The sequence below is a fragment of the Oncorhynchus mykiss genome, chromosome 26, assembly GCF_057628025.1.
Source record: "Oncorhynchus mykiss isolate SJ-2025 chromosome 26, ASM5762802v1, whole genome shotgun sequence".
Taxonomy (NCBI): Eukaryota; Metazoa; Chordata; class Actinopteri; order Salmoniformes; family Salmonidae; genus Oncorhynchus; species Oncorhynchus mykiss.
Genome location: NC_143047.1, coordinates 11,912,361 through 11,930,000, shown reverse-complemented (window position 1 = coordinate 11,930,000; position 17,640 = coordinate 11,912,361). Strand labels below are relative to the sequence as shown.

General features: G+C 46.3%; 1 protein-coding gene across 6 annotated transcripts in view; it reads right to left on the bottom strand.

Moving 5' to 3' along the window:
• LOC110506377 (zinc finger protein 536) overlaps positions 1–17,640 on the bottom strand; it is a 203,120-nt gene that overhangs the window by 50,124 nt on the left and 135,356 nt on the right. For all 6 annotated transcript variants that reach the window (XM_090222128.1, XM_090222132.1, XM_090222126.1 and 3 more), the window contains exons 5-6: positions 16,904–17,062; positions 8,385–10,010 (exon numbers count right to left, since the gene is read on the bottom strand). In XM_090222128.1, the coding sequence (XP_090078254.1) occupies positions 8,385–10,010; positions 16,904–17,062 (1,785 nt within the window). The remainder of the gene's footprint in view (positions 1–8,384; positions 10,011–16,903; positions 17,063–17,640) is intronic.

Genomic DNA, 17,640 nt, shown 5'->3' with positions numbered 1-17,640 from the left:
GTGAAACTTATCTTTTGGATGTTTAAATCAAACATGGCTTAGTTGTCTGGTTCATCCTGCACCAGACAACGAGCTGGGAAATAACGCTCGTTACTTGTCCTTAATTGCGACAGTATCCTTTTCAAAACACCACTGTTGCTCATCTGTCTATACTTGTGTTATTGTGTGTGTTTTTATTAGCATCACGCTATGGTACCATTGATGTTGAAATAACAGAGCGAATAAAAGGTGACATAGTTACTTCCCCCCCCCCCCCTCGTTGTGCCCGTTTCTCCCTTTCTTTCCCTCTGTTGTCCTTGAAGTTCCTGTGCATTCTCTCATTATGTGTCGGCAGGCGGTGTAAGTACGCTCGCTGTGTTCGCGTTGCATGCGTGGTGTACCTGCGCTCTCGCAGGAGGAGTTACTTTATCAGCACAAACCCCTCCGAGGCTGACTCCTTACATCTAAGGGCGCCTTGGGAAGAGAACCCCCGGCGCCAAGAGGAATATCTCAAATTTGAACAAAAGTCTACAGGAGTGAGAAAAACAAACACCGAAATAACAAGATGGAAAGCAAAAATCATATCAAATGAGGCATATTGGGTTGGAAGGCCAATTTATAACCCATTGTTTAATGTTTTGTTATATCGAATGTAATGCACACAGCGCACATACAGAGACACGCGCGCGCACCCATTACCGTATGAATGGGAACAGCGACTTTCTGCAACTCCCACGATCCCAGCCTGGAATAATTGTCACGCAGTTGTTAGCACCCGATATTCATTCTCCTGTCCGATCTGAACTTGATACTTCGCTGACTGTACTTTCAGGAAATTATGAGGCCAACATCATCAAGGTATAAAGAGCTGGAAAGAGAAGGAGAGAATAGGAAGACTTTCAAAAGCTTCTCGGCACAGAAGAGTTGATATCTGGGAAATTAGGGAGCGGGGGGGGGGTATTTTTAGAGATCCCACGGCTGCAGAGGGAGAGCAACAGGTATCATCCAGAGGGGTTGACAACAGCTATTACAATTAATAGCTCGATGAAACTAGTATTTGCACTGGTGAGTGACAAGGTGATAATTCACCTCGGTGCAAGTCAAAATGGTAATATTGCACGTGTGAAATAGCACCTCCGATTCACCCGTCAACTCGTCATCTCACACTGCACAATGCACAAAAAGGAGTCTCGCCAACACTGTCTGTCGCCTAAGAAACTCAGAGAAACAGACATCCTCCAGACAGCTTAATCACGGGAGAACTTTCCCCTCCAGCGATGTTATCAACTAAAGACTTCGTGGGTTTGGGAACGATCCACAGAAGGCTGATCTCACCAGCGTTTTGTACGGGGGAGCAGTGAAGATGGTCAGGGACCTGTTGGTTTGACCCATGCAGGGAAGGTAGTGCCTTGCTCCCAGCTGTGTAGTTAGGCAACTACTTTTAGAAGGGATCATCAATTTGAGACAGATTCTCATTGACATTAGTGCATGTCATTAGTGTTCAACACAATCTCACTAATCTCAGCACACATCACCCGTGTGAGACAGCCTCTCGTGGTTGTTAGCACACACACAGGTGTCTTAGTGCACTAAGCTAACCCGGCCCTCCCTACTTGTCAGAGCTGTGTGGCTGTGTTTGTACCCGGCCCTCCCTACTTGTCAGAGCTGTGTGGCTGTGTTTGTATTCAGCCCTCCCTACTTGTCAGAGCTGTGTGGCTGTGTTTGTACTCAGCCCTCCCTACTTGTCAGAGCTGTGTGGCTGTGTTTGTACCCAGCCCTCCCTACTTGTCAGAGCTGTGTGGCTGTGTTTGTACCCGGCCCTCCCTACTTGTCAGAGCTGTGTGGCTGTGTTTGTACCCGGCCCTCCCTACTTGTCAGAGCTGTGTGGCTGTGTTTGTACCCAGCCCTCCCTAATTGTCAGAGCTGTGTGGCTGTGTTTGTACCCAGCTCTCCCTACTTGTCAGAGCTGTGTGGCTGTGTTTATACCGAGCCCTCCCTACTTGTCAGAGCTGTGTGGCTGTTTGTACCCAGCCCTCCCTACTTGTCAGAGCTGTGTGGCTGTGTTTGTACCCAGCCCTCCCTACTTGTCAGAGCTGTGTGGCTGTGTTTGTACCGAGCCCTCCCTACTTGTCAGAGCTGTGTGGCTGTGTTTGTACCGAGCCCTCCCTACTTGTCAGAGCTGTGTGGCTGTTTGTACCCAGCCCTCCCTACTTGTCAGAGCTGTGTGGCTGTGTTTGTACACTAACAGACTAACAAAGACCAAATTAATGATAATTAGCCACCTGATGAGGACAGTATTATTGGCAATTACCAGGTTTCATCCTATCACAGTGTATTAAGAGGGTTACACAGTTAGGGAAGGAATACAACACAGAAAATATATAAATATTCTGACTGGGAATGCTGGTATCACTGTCGCTCACTCTGTTTTCCTATAATAGTCCATGGGTCCATGAATTAGGTGGCTTTGGTAATTACTGAGCAGCAAATTGAAAAAGCTGTAAAGAACACAGGCTTTAATCTGTGTGTGTGTGTGTGTGTGTGTGTGTGTGTTTCAGAGACTGCATTTTACTACTGTATCCTAATGAATGATTACATATGTGTGTGTGTGCTTGTGTGCACGATAGAGAGAGAAATCAAGAGAGAGAGAGAGAGAAATAAAGAGAGAGAGAGAGAGAGAGAGAGAGAGACTGTATGAGTCGCAGTATGAGAGGAAGTGTTTGAACTGCAAAGCCCTGCCTTCTTCTCGACAGAGAAAGTAACGGAGCTGTAATACCAGCTCTGATCCTGTACATCGGTGACATCCCCCAGTCAAGGAAAGGCACCTTATGTTCTTAATGATCATAATAACTTTAAATAACCTGTTCAGAGGGACCCACCCATATGATCCTTTTACTACTCTGGTCTGAGCTTGAAACAGGCACTGCTCAGTAGTGGGGGGGGGGGGGGGGGGGGCTGACAGGCCCTGGAGTAGCACAACCCTGCATCTGACCTCCATGATTGCGGGTTCAAGTCCCACACAGGGAGGGCCAAATCTCTCCCTCTTGACAGAGGTAATTGGCCACCAGTGACATGAACACTGCTAGAACTAAGTAGTCAACCAACCCTACAACCCCCCCCACACGAGAAACAAAAAACCTCCCGCGAGCATAGGATAACAGACCGACGCTGTCAGAGGAGGCTGTACTCAGGGCTAAAAATATCAGAGAAGGCTTGAATACATTTACATTTTCTACATAGTTTGTGTTCCTGACACAGCCAATCTGTGTCTGTGTTCGTTGTTCTTCTTTCTTTCTCTCTCTCTCTCTCTCTCTCTCTCTCTCTCTCTCTTTCCCTCCTCCTCCTCCTCCTGAACTTCCCGCGGTGCGAGCCTGGCACGAGACACGTGTGCACTGCGCATTGAGAACAAACTGCGCCTGCATTTGAGGGTTCTCAAATTGATCAACCCAAAGGGCCATGTGGTGGATTCGCACGTCTTCGCAGCAGAAATATTGAAATTCGCTCACTCGAAAATACCTCTCGGTGTCCCTCTTTCATTCTTTCCACTCTCTCTCCCCATCTCTCCCTCTTTTTCCTCTGCAATTCCACCAGGGGGTGTTGTGCCCTTATGAACTATTTTCACGGGGCGGGGGACATACACCCCCCCCATCACCCCTACCCATCCTTCCCTGCACCCCTACACCCATCATCGGTCTGCTTTTCTCCCGAAAGATGCTGGCCATAGACATACCACCAGAGCCTTACCATTCTAGCGTCGGTAGATTCATTTGCCTTGGATCCACGTCAAGCGCTGTAGCATTAACACCGATAGACCGGCTTCGTTTAACACTCGTGCCGGCGCTCACCCTGACCGTGTCACCGAGCTGAAAACACCAGTGCCCTCTATGCCCCTGGAATGTCTGGGCTAAGTGGCGAAAGTCGGGTGAGGGTGCTGAGGCTGACGACCCCGATTTTTACTACACTCTAAGCAGTAAACATCAGTGTTTGAGGTAGTGACAGGTGACCTTGCCCCAAGGGACATCATAACATGGGTGGCACAGCACCACTGAATGACCGTGCTGTGACCCTCCATGACACACTCTGTTAGCTACGCTGAGCCAGTCTCGCTCTAAAGCTTAGCAATAGATAAGGACAGAGGACAATCTAATGGCTGGTCGCGGTAGTGGGAGGTTTCTAGATCCCATTACTGTGACACTGAGTTGTTGGTTCATACTTGTCCAAACAAGCAATTTTTCACTTTCCTAAAGCAGGCGAATCAAGATAGCAATTCATCCAACTATCATCATCAACGACAAAACAAACAACCACAATGACAGTCAGCAGCCCAGCCACTACAGGGCGCGCGCAGAGTGTCCTTGTGCACAGAAAGCCGGAGATACACCTATAAGTGACGTGAGCATAGCTTTCGATCTCTATCCTTCACTCTGTCTCCATCGCCCTCCTTCTGCTGCGAGAGGTGCTTCACTTTGAGTTATGCTATTTTCCCAGCAACACCTGAGCGCGCCCACCCAGGCCCTTTCCCAACCCACGCGTTCAGCAACGCTGCCTCTTCAGACTGCCAATCTCAACCAACGAGCGACCATGGGGGTGTTACAGAAAGGTGCACACTGTAACAATGTGTAGTCTGTTGTGTAAATGTTCAATGTTGTACTGTTTAAGTAATGCAACAGCACAGGCCTAATCACGTCTTGACTATAGATAGGCCTCTATCACAGGTGGCGATTGACTGTGTGAAACACATCCACATTGGCTGACCTCAACAACACAGCGGACCAATAGCAACCTTAACACGATACTCTGTACTACACACTATACCAACTGGAAACCTCTCTCAAATGAGATAGCAGGGAGAATGGAATGATCACTGTTGATTCGCCATTCATATATTTAATGTGTGTGTGTGTGTGTGTGGGTGTGCGCGTGCGTGTGAAGGACCCACCCCTAGCTCTGGGCATAATAAAGAGAGAGCCACTTACGACGCGCAGCTCTCCGTCGAGCCCAGCCCATGTGCTCGACAGCCCAAATTCAGGCGAGAATTTCGATATTAATGATTTATGCTCTATTTGCATGCAAACCTAATGCAAATCCACTTCAGATAATCACATTGTGCCAGTTCTGAATGACATTTTCAGGGCGGCTTGCCACCCCCACCCCAAATAACTGTGGAGAATATGTTCCTTGCAATTCCCCACGGAAGACCCCTCCATAAGGAGATCAGGAGTGGACGAAGGGAGAGGATAGTGGGCTTTATTAAGGAATACTTTCTACTACTTTATATGGGGTAGGTAGACGTGACTATTATCCATGCACTCTACATATTCACGCAGTGAGAGTATCTCCTGTTACCTGTGTCTACCATGACCTCCATATCTAACAGCACTGCTGTCACCTGTACTTGATTACAGGAAACACACTGTGAAGTTTTGGAGAATGTTTCCTGAAGGGTTTTTGAATGACTGTTTACTGTACTTCTGTCACCTCTGTAAACCAAACGTGTGAGGTCTCTGGAGCAGATGTTGCCAGGAGACAGAGTGTTGTGAGGGGTGGAGAAGGAGGCGGGGCCAGGCTTGGCACACTTCCATCCAGCTGTGCTTAGCTAGCCGAGAAACAGCGTACGAGTGCACCTTAGTTGAGAATGACCCTGCCTGTGGAACACTCACAGCACATACAGAGGGGACTGGTCCGGTCAGTATCTGTTTCTCTGCCCCTGGTTGTGGGGGTGAGAGGGGTTTCCTTGGGCGGTTCTCAGGGCCTGATGGAACGATGTAGCCTAGTGAGGTTAGTAGCCTGTGCCTCCTCTCCTTGTACAGGCTGGTAAAGGTGAGTGTGTGTAACACTTGTGTAACACTAGACACTGAGCCCTGCTGCCCTGAGAGGAGAGGAGGACGCATGGTGAATATTTATCAGGGGTGTAACAGAGGTGAGTGTTACGGGGTCAAGAGAAGCTCCAGCTACAAGGGCTCTGACACGCTGACATGCTGCTTAGCCACTCAGCCTCCAGCCTCCCTGCCGGGGCTAGGAAACTTAAACACTGTCACACACACACACACACACACACACACACACACACACACACACACACACACACACACACACACACAACTAGATTATGAACACTGACGTCATACACAGAGTGTACAAACCAGGAAGCTAGGAACACCTGCTCTATCCATTATATAGACTGACCGGGTGAATCCAGGTGAAAGCTATGATCCCTTATTGATGTCACTTGTTAAATCCACTTCAATCAGTGTAGATTAAGGGGAGGAGACAGGTTAAAGAAGGGTTTTATTTTTGTGTGACGTAAGTGTGCCATTCAGAGGGTGAATGGGCAACACAAAAGATTTAAGTGCCTTTGAACGGGGTATGGTAGTAGATGCCAGGCACCACGGTTTGTGTCATGAACTGCAACGCTGCTGGGTTTTTCACTCTCAACAGTTTCCCGCGTGGATCAAGAATGATCCACCACCCAAAGGACATCCAGCCAACTTGACACACCTGTGGGAAGCATTAGAGTCAACATGGGCCAGCTTCCCTGTGGAACGCTTGTTGACACCTTGTAGAGTCCATGCCCCGAAGAGTTGAGGCTGTTCTGAGAGCAACTCAATACTAGGAAGGTGTCCGTAATGTTTTGTACCCTCAGAGTATATTCATCTCTTATGTTTCGTTGGTTATCTATTGGTGTTGTCTAAAAACTGTAACCGGGTCAGGCGATTGTGAAAGAGTTATCAATGCCTCCGAGCTGTTTACATAGTCAACAGCCAGGCCCTATTACAATGAGAGACTGACTCGAGCTCGGGGACAATAACATACACATAAGAAAGCTCTTTGTTCCACAGACAAAGCCTTATCTAAAAAGGTCAGGCATTCTCGCTTCTGTGGAAAAGCGACTACGTCACAAGGGTAGCTTTCAAATGCCTTTTGAATTAAAGGAGGACATTCCAACACAAAAGCACTTACAAAGTCAAAATGGCACTGATTTTCATCGCTGTGAATGACCCTCTAAGATTATAAAATACGCAACAGGTTCCATGATGACAGACATAGTTTCCATGACATTAAAGGTCAACTAATCATGAACAATTGTGTCATTTCTTTTCGATGGGTCACGTATTCACAATACACTGGTCAGCCAGATTTCTGTCCCTGCCTGGTAAATTATCGTGCCGACAACATTAAACCTCTAAGTAGAAAACCAACTGACTGAAGAGTGCTGTTATTCATTTCTTTCGAATTTGGGCTTTGATTCAATTACTTCGTAAACCGTAAGACAAAAGCATATCATAAAACTATTTCTCATGTAAATATACTGAGTATTTTGCAGCATGTCGAAACTTAATGAAAATAGGCCTATTTTTTGGTCCGTTAATCCTAAATCTATTTGCAAAGGGATTGTTTATCTAACAAAATAAAATAACAGTCTTGCCATTCGATATTTGTAGAATAGGAGCAGTGGTATCAACCTAAACACAAAATGAATTCAGGTTGCTAGAGAACAGGCCTCAGGGAAAACGTGTGTGTGTGTGACATTTAATTAGTATTACAGTATATTCAAGAAATGCAATATTTAAAATGTATGTTGTCATTTAAAATGAGAGGCGAGTAAGAGACATGTTCAATGACGGAATCCTCCAGATATGGCTAGTTGAATTCTGGACTAAAGTGTGTAGTTCACTTATCCTACTACGTACAACTCTACACTGGCTGGCACAGTGCTGAGCTATGAGCTCAACTTGAAGATCCCCTTTCCCTGAGATTTTTATCACCGAAACTGCAAAAGGGCACTCCGAAAAACAGCAGTCTCAAGGAGCGCCTGTAACCTTAACAGAATCATGAAAGCTGACAGTTCATTTTTCACAGGCCCATAGATCTTTGGGTCTTATAAAGTAATGGGCTTTTGGGAGAGGGCTTTATGAGAGCTAAGATAGTTAACCGCTGTGTGCTTGAGATGACATGGGAGCTGAGGTCCTGCTCTCTAGGAGACAGGATTATTCCCTTCCCCGGGATGGAGGGAGAGAAGACACTACTGTCTCCCTAATATAAACGTGTAATAAAGATTAATCTGTTGCCACTCGCCACTCCAATAGCTTCTAAACTTGCTTGAAATAAGGTCGAAATCACTTTCGAGAAAATCTCGTTTTTCTGTGTGAGTTTCTGAGTTTCATTGTGAATCTCAGGACAAAGTTACGAGCGTTTGATGCTGTGGGTGTATAAATTGGGGTTTTGGAAAATGTACATATCGTAGTGTTAGAGAATGTAGGTAAATACAATATTGAATGTGTTTTTGTGTGTGTGTGTGTGTGTGTGTGTGTGTGTGTACGTGTGTGTGCATTGTTTGTGTGTTTGTGGACGTAGGGACAATAAGATGAAAGGCGGTGCCATGCGGCAGGGTCAGGCTCACTTACCGGGTGCGTCTGGTCTCTTGATGCCGACGCCGCTGTTTGAGCCACTTCCAAGGCCGTTGAACGCTGCGAGGTTCTCTGAGCTGTAGGCCCTCAGGACGGACAGCATGTTCATCTGCTGCTCGAGATGGGCATGTTCTGGCTTCAGCAGCCCCGGGGGACCACCAGGAGATGAAAGGAGACCCAAGCCCTGCTGCCACTGCTTCTCCAGGGGTGGCTGAGGCCGAGACTGGGGAGGGAAAGGGGCCCCAGGGCCCATGGAGACCCCTGGTCGTTGGGCCTCTCTAGCTGGGGACACGGCCTGCATCTGCTTCGGCATCTGATAGGTGGCACTGTCCTCATCTTCCCCCTCCACCGTGTCCTCTTCCTCCTCTTCCTCCTCGTCATCAGAGTGGGGTCGCTGTCTCTCCGGTTGGGCGGAGGAGGACTCGGTGCTGTGGCAGCGCTCGTCGGCCCTGCCTTCCTCATCCTCAGACTGTCCCTGCTCCTCCAGCTCCCCGCAGGAGGCCTTGTCTGAGAGCTCATCCCCAGCTGTTTTTCTGGCCTGGCTCTGCTGCTCCAGGGCTGGGTCAGGGCATGTCGCTCCAAACCCCTGGAGGCCTGGGGTCCTTGGGGACCCATCGTACATGCCTCCATACTGCTTGTAGAAGTCGCTCTGGAAGGCTCCCATGCTGGCATGGGGCTCCATGTGGTTGGACCAGGCTGACTGGCTCTTCACCCCCTCTCTGTCGTTGTCTTTGTCATGGAGGTGGGCTGGGCCCATGCTGGCCTTGAGGAAGTGGGAGGGCTCTCCCTGGTGCTCCTTGCCCTCCTTCCGTTGCTTGGCCTTGCCCAGGTGGTTGGCCTGCAGGTGGAGGGCCATCAGCTCCACAGAGGAGGTGGTGAAGGAGCAGAAGAGGCAGCCATGCCACGCCACGTTGTCCTGGAAGGTGACAGAGGAGCCAGGCAGAGAGCCTGTTTCAGGCTTGACATTGACAGACAGGTCCAGAGGCTCGTACTGGGACCCAGGCTTGCCCGTTGAGGGCTTGGCCTCAGCCTTCTCTTCACCAGTATCAGCCCTCTTGGCTTTGGGCTCACCACTCTCAAAGTAATGCTGGGACTGCAGGTGGCTCTCTCTCATCTCCTTCTCCTTCTTCAGGGAGCTGAGGACGAAGCTGTCCATGAAGGCCTGCAGGGAGCCCTGGAAGTTGACACCGTTTCCCACCATACTCTGGTACGCCCGCCCCAGGTCTCTGAAGCTGGCTGGGACGTCCGCGGCGGAGGGGCCCTCTGGGCTCTTCATGCTTTCAGAGGGAGTGTCAGGTCCCAGGCCATTACGCTCTCGCTCTCTGTCCCTCTCACGCTCCCTGGGGGACAACATACCGGGAGGGGCCCACTGGTGGGGGTGCAACGGTCCCCCTCTGAAGTCCAGGCTGGAGGGCATGCCCTTGAAGACACCGCGGAGGACATCAGGACGGGCGAAGACGCCACCCTTGCCGTGCTCCTCCTTGTGCTCAGAGGGAGGGGCGTGTCCGGAGGAGGGGCCGCCGCCATTCTGCCGCTCACGGTGGTGGCGCTCCAGGTGGTACTTCAGTGAGGCAGACTGGGTGCCTGCGTAGTCGCAGTGAGGGCACCTGTAGGGTTTCTCTCCTGTAAGAAAGATAGAGAGAAAAAGAGAGAGAGAAAGAGAGAGAAAAAGAGAGAGAGAGAGAGAGAGAGAGAGAGAGAGAGAGAGAGAGAGAGAGAGAAAGGAAATTAACAAGAGAGGGAACAACAGTGAAAACCAACACAATGATCTCAGTGTTAACCAACATTCAACAGAATTCTGCATTCAGCAAACAGCTCCCCAGCTCCATTCGGGGATTGGCATGTGAATACGGGTCGATCCAGCTCCTCCAAAGTGAGCCATCACTCATGTCGACGCAATAAAAACCATTTCACCATATGGTGCTTTCAGTCCACTACAAGAGATACTATTTTCAACTGACAACACAACTGTCTCGATGTTATCTCTGTTTGCATGGCGGTTGTTGGTGGGCCTCACTCTCTTGGCCTTGTTCGCTGACAGGCCTCTGCCTTGGCGATGAGACAGTGATTTCTCGGACGTTCTCTATTTGCAGTTTATCATAAATCACCATTCACAGAGAAGAAGCTCTCCATTCCTTCCCAGCTGAATGGCTCTACGGCTATTTGGAGCAAATAGTGGAAGACACAGTCCCTTCATATGAAACTAAAACAAACTTTAACTGACACAAATGAGCAAGAATGAACATATGGAAAACATGTGTCTGTATATCACGGTAGTAGAATAGTGGTAGTAGCATCATTTCACTTACAGTGCAGGTAGAGCATCTCTATGTAAATACACTGTGTATATAACAATTCATAAATCTTTTTTAATGGTAAAATTGAATGGTAAAACGCAATTTGTCCAGAAAAATGGATCTCCTTTGCCTTTGAAGAGATAAGTCACAACCAGTATCTTAACATAAAAAACGTCCTGTTAGCAATTACAATATATTTTAAACCAAAGCCAGATTTGAAATCAAAAAACAACAAGCAGAAATGCTAAGCTTGGCTTTTAGGCATAGTAATGCTCCTAGCATGCATTTCTCTTGGATAAGTTACAGCTACAGTTGAAGTCGGAAGTTTACATACACCTTAGCCAACTACATTTAAACTCAGTTTTTCACAATTCCTGACATTTAATCCTAGTAAAAATGTCCTGTTTTAGGTCAGTTAGGATCACCACTTTCTTTTAGGAATGTGAAATGTCAGAATAATAGCAGAGAGAATTATTTATTTCAGCTTTTATTTCTTTCATCATATTCCCAGTGGGTCATAAGTTTACATACACTCAATTAGTATTTGGTAGCATTGCCTTTAAATTGTTTAACTTGGGTAAAATGTTTCAGGTAGCCTTCCACAAGCTTCCCACAATAAGTTGGGTGAATTTTGTCCCATTCCTCCTGACAAAGCTGGTGTAACTTGGTCAGGTTTGTAGGCCTCCTTGCTTGCACAGGCTTTTTCAGTTCTGCCCACAAATTTTCTATAGGACTGAGGTCAGGGATTTGTGAGGGCCACTCCAATACCTTGACTTTGTTGTTCTTAAGCCATTTTGCCACAACTTGGAAGTATGCTTGGGGTCATTGTCCATTTGGAAGACCCATTTGCGACCAAGCTTTAACTTCCTGACTGATGTCTTGAGTTGCTTCAATATAGCCACATAATTTTCCTACCTCATAATGCCATCTATTTTGTGAAGTGCACCAGATTCTCCTGCAGCAAAGCACCCCAACAACATGATGCTACCACCCCCGTGCTTCATGGTTGGGATGGTGTTCTTCGGCTTGCAAGCCTCCCCGTTTTTCCTCCAAACATAACGATGGTCATTATGGCCAAACAGTTCCATTTCTGTTTCATCAGACCAGAGGACATTTCTCAAAAAAGTACGATCTTTGTCACCGTGTTCAGTTGCAAACCGTAGTCTGGCTTTTTTATGGCGGTTTTGGAGCAGTGGCTTCTTCCTTGCTGAGCGGCCTTTCAGGTTATGTCGACATAGGACTCGTTTTACTGTGGATATAGATACTTTTGTATCTGTTTCCTCCAGCATCTTCACAAGGTCCTTTGCTGTTGTTCTGGGATTGATTTGCACTTTTCGCACCATAGTACGTTTATCTCTAGGAGACAGAACTCATCTCCTTCCTGAGCAGTAAGACAGCTGCGTGGTCCCATGGTGTTTATACTTGTGTACTATTGTTGTACAGATCAAATTGCTCCAAAGAATGAACCAGACTTGTGGAGGTCTGATTTCTTTTGATTTCCCCATGATGTCATCCACAGGTTCACCTCCAATTGACTCAAATGATGTCAGTTAGCCTGTCAGAAGCTTCTAAAGCCATGACATAATTTTCTGAAATTTCCTAAGCTGTTTAAAGGCACAGTCAACTTAGTGTATGTAAACTTCTGACCCACTGGAATTGTGATACAGTGAATTATAAGTGAAATAATATGTCTGTAAGCAACTGTTGGAAAAATACTTGTGTCGTGCACAAAGTAGATGTCCTGACCGACTTGCCAAAACTATAGTTTGTTAACAAGAAATTTGTGGAGTGGTTGAAAAACACGTTTTAATGACTGCAACCTAAGTGTATATAAACTTACGACTTCAACTGTAAATGTGTTAAGAGCAAGGGGGTTGGAAAAAGTCAAGAATAAAGGGATGTTTGTCAAGTATTGTGTGTGTATATATAACTATACCATGTTTAGATTATACACATGGAAACCATTTTTTACAGAAAAAAAATGTTGCATTGTTACGCAAGACTGAATTGAATGATTTAATTCTCGCAGTAGTAAATCATGGATATAATTAGCAAATGGAATACTGCTCAAGTAATTTATCATTATTTGGAGGGCACCATTCCAGAAAAAGACTGTAGGACCTGCAGACCTACTGCACAGTTCTCAAATAAAGGGCCACAAATACAAACTCAATACAATATTGATACCGGAGAGAGAGAAATAAAATTAGAGAGGGAAAGGGAGATAGAGAGAGAGAGACTACCGTGTTCTTTTCTTTTAACACAAGAGCGATTTTGAAGCATATTTAAAATAAACCATGCGAGATGAGCTTTTAACCCAATAAGTGCTTATCCTCTAAGCAGGATAACAAGGGCTTGGGCTGATTTAATAAGGAAACGTCCCTGATGCAAATTATCATTCTCAATTCCTTTAACTGGACAAAATGATATTCTAGGCCCAAAATTAGAGTGAAATTTGGGTGATTAGTTTTTTTGCAAAAAAAAATAATAAATTGGGTGGCTGTTAATGATGAAAATGGTTATCAACACCACCATTCCAAATATAAAAAACATAAGACGACATATATAATCTTGGGTTTCAGACAGTTGAATATAACCAGTGACATACAATAACGTTACAGTAAACAAACAGTGGGTAAACTCTGAGCGCCGGTCATGGTGAATAAAGTAACACTTCCTATACTTTCAATGCATTTTTCCCGCAAACAGTGGGTAAACTGTTAGGCAAAAAAAGTGGGCAAACTGTGTTCACTTGCATTTAATATTATAATAATATAATATATGCCATTTAGCAGAAGCTTTTACCCTCCACAACACCACTGAATATAACTGAACATATGATACCTATCTAAACAAACCGTGAAGAGTAATCAATGTACACATGGCTGGGAAATGTATACCGTAAATGTGTGGTGTGGTGTGGTGTGGTGTGTGTGTGTGTGTGTGTTCTTTGTGGACCATTTGGACTCACTAAGACATCTGCTCAATCATACGTCAGGGGCATGTGTGACATCTGGGGAATATACTGTATCCTGCCTTGCAACATTACACACAATTTACTGCTAAAGGTCATTATGTACCCGTTAATCCACTTTTAATTGATATCAGTGCAAACAGCACAACCTCTGTGAAACACAACAGATCTCCATGGGACAAAAGAAAGGAATTATAATTTGTCCTTGTTTAGAAATATACATTTCTCCCCCCACAAAAAAAATGTAATATGTAATAAAGAAAACATATTAACACAATCAAGGGAAAAAAATGAAATACAAATTCATAAAATATGGGGGCAACTATTTCACGATCACCTGCCACAGTACTATGAAAAATAGTATATTTTCATGAGAACTAATATAATGTTTAAATATAATCAATGGATTCATCCTCGCAGTGCTGGGACATAGCGTTTTTTTTTGCTCTACCTCTTTAAACAGTTCCTCTACTCCAACAGATTTCATCTGGTTTTGGATGCTTTGTCACAGCTCCATAGTAACCACAGAATAAACACCCAGAGCCACTACAGAGGGGCAATTACAACAGTTAATAGATATGACATACTTTCAGATACATTTCCATATGGCTTTACGTAACGTTGAAAGGCGATATGCACTGGAAGAAGTGCTGTTATTCAAATCTTATCTGGGCAGAACTGGGGAAACCCTTCGGGGAAAGGAACCGATCCAAACGCCTAACCTTTGAGTCAATGTTAAATAGCTGTTGGTCAGCAACAAACATCAACATATGTGTTTACTATGCAGGAGTGTTGTTACATGCAAAGAGGTACTCGTTTGGAAAAAGGGGTAGGGGCTGTTGGTATTAAACCTGTCCATGAACAAGAAATTGAAATAACAGGGGAGAGAGAGAGAGAGAGAGGGAAAGAAATTGAGAGAGGGAGAGAAGGAGAGAGAGAGGGAGAGAAATGGAGAGCAAGATCATGGGTCCCTATTGATTCATTCTGATTGGGTTAAGGTTATGTGACATGGGCAAGGCCTGGCTCTTTCTCTGTTCCCCGTTTAAAGGTGAGTGGAAACTCGACTGGTTATTTCCCCTAAAGTTATGCGTAGCCATTGTCAAGAGCAAAGACCTTCTTTTTTTTTACACACACAGCTGCTTACTGCTAAATACTGCCTTGTCCAGAAGGGGACAATCTGTGTCTCTAATTGCTGTCACTGAAGCCTAGATTCATTATGTGACTTTCCCATTAAAATGTGAGCATTAATTTGTATAATGAAATATCACCCACTGCAGTGTTCATTAACTGTGGCCCCACACTGTATTCTGCACAATGTTAGCTACCTAGAAACTGTGGTTAATTTCACTAATGGATATTTTCCCACTCACTGTTCAAGAGGAAATTAATACTGTAACATTAGCTCTTTAACTTTTAGAAAAATTTAAATTCACTTCATTCCTTTCAACAAAATGTTAGCGAGTCATTAATCTAACATTGTGTTGCACATTGCGAGCACCTCCCGATAAGCAATGCCATTGTGCTGTTCAGACTGAATTAGGATGAAGGGCGCATCATGTCAGCTCCGAGTTCCACTGTTTTGCCATCAAGGAGGAATCTGCCCAGGATGTAAAAGTCATCGCCTTGATGTAATCATCATCATTTCAAACTGAAGTCAATCTGATAATGTACGAGTCATTTTAAAGGGCAACATCTTGTAGACACATCAGACGGTTTCTGTGCACGAAGTGACCATGCTGAGTTGTGCTTACGCAGGACCTGGCCTGCTGCACCGTGTAAGTTTAACGGAGGGCCTGGGATGAGGCCTCTGTTTCCTATCTGCTGAAATATGGCCCTTCTGGGGACCCTTACTGTACCACTCAAAACAGGCATAACTCAGCCCCCCTCTGTTAGGTAACAGATTTCCATGTCCCACCCCCCTCTCTTGGCGGTGAGGTATTCAGAGGTCTGCAGCATCAGGGTTGGGGCTGCTCTCGATGACCTGGATGTGCTATTTCACACAAAGATCCTAATTATGGTAGTGCACAAGTGCTCCTGCGCTACGCCGAGCTACGAGCTACGCTGGCTCCTTAATTCCCCTCCAGACCAGAGGTATGTGGTCCTTATTAAAGGGGGAGGGGGGAGGCACAGTTTGGGTGGTCTCCCTTCTCTCTTTTTAAGTGCATGGTGAGAGAAAAAAAAGAAAGGGGGGGAAAAAAAAGCAAGCATTGATTTCCTCAGCTGCAAGAGATTTCCATCTTAAGTTCTGAAAGCTTGCGCCATGCCTTTACTGGCACTTACGGATGACATCTTTTTTGGGGGGGGTGTAAAATGGTGTCTTCAGATGTCTACATCAGGCGCTCTATACCCGAGAGCGTTCACAGTTACAGTGCAGAACAAGAACAGGGGCTGATAAGAAATGTAGTCCTAAAAACTCAAGAGATCTCCATGAGCATACTGGATGTACTCTGTCATTCCCAGGCCTAATCTGAGAACGAGAGAAAGCCATGCGGACTGAAGAGGTATTGTAGCGTGGTGTAGTAGACTGTCACTAGGGCGTACACTCAAGCTCTCCCCTCAGCCAAGTAATTAGAGCACGGCTCTGAAGAAATGCTAAACACTCGTTTCTAGGGTCATGCTCTTTTGTGTCTGATATGGGCTGACTCACAACATTATGCCATGGATTTTCACAGGCGGTCCAGTACAGTACTCTAAGCTACATTCCAAGCAGTACTCCAAAGCTACAAGGCACGCAAAAACACACTCAATGCAGAAACATTGTGTAGAAACACGCTGTAACGTATAGCACATAGCGTGCTAGATTAGCCTGTTTGGACAATTAGCAGAGCCGACGTCCTTGATCTCAGGTGACCTTAGAATGGCCCGGATATTTACTGGGACATGTCTACCTTGCAGTGTAGTGTAGCGGGGTACAGTATAACAGCCTGCTCTGGTCAGTCGACACAGTGTCCACCTCATTACTCTCAATGGGACCACCTCCACCTCCCAGCAGCTAACACGGAAGGTTATCCAGGTAGAGACCTATTTTGACCTCACATATGGATAAGATTAGAACAGTAGCTAAAGTGAACCACTGAATGTCATTGTCCCATGGATTACAGCAGAGGTGTGCGCTTCGAATAACTTTTCCCGCCAATGGTATTGAACATGGCCAAATGGTGTTGACTCGAGTTGTAGGCAGAGAGCGGTGGCAGAAGGCAAAATGGTGGTAGCAGTAATATCCAAGGGGAACTCACTCCACTGACCTGTGTGTATCCTCAGGTGGACCTTGAGGTGGTGGGAGGTGCGGAAGGTCTTCCCACAGTAGGGGCAGTCCTTGATGGCCGAGCCCAGGCTCCTGTCCCTGTGCTGGGAGGGGGCCTGCTGAACACTCCCCGCCGTCTTCCCCAGGTCATCCCCGACATCTGGAGCAACAAGAGAGACACACACAGACAGACACACACGGTGGTGAGTGTCACTGCAAACCGTCACCATGTCAGAAAACACACTTTTCTTTGCTTTTGTCCTCCTTTCCATCCAAATCTGCTAACACCACACAAAGTAAAACACATCAATGGGTTCACGTTTTGCCGCTACCCCCCCCCCCCCCCCCCCCCCCCCCCCCCACACACACACCCGTTTCAAGCTGACAGAACGCTGACAGTTCATAAGCTTTCAGGCTCCTTTAGAAACACCGGGCCCGACCCCCTCCACACTCTCCCACTCCCGTCGTAATGTTTCATCCCCGCGATCATCATCTTCTGGTAGCATATGGCGGATTGTGTTGAACTGAACAATACAAGGAAAGAAACGGCTCTGTCAGCAGTGGGCCAACGCGTCTCCGTAGCGCCCTGAGTTTGACAGGTAGCGTCGCTACCTGTCAGAGATACGAGAGGGTGATAAGAGTGACCTCACCCTGCTTGAACTGCCACTAATACCGCACAGACGTGTGGAGACCAACAACCGCTCTCCACATAATCACCCGCATCTCAGGAGGAACTGA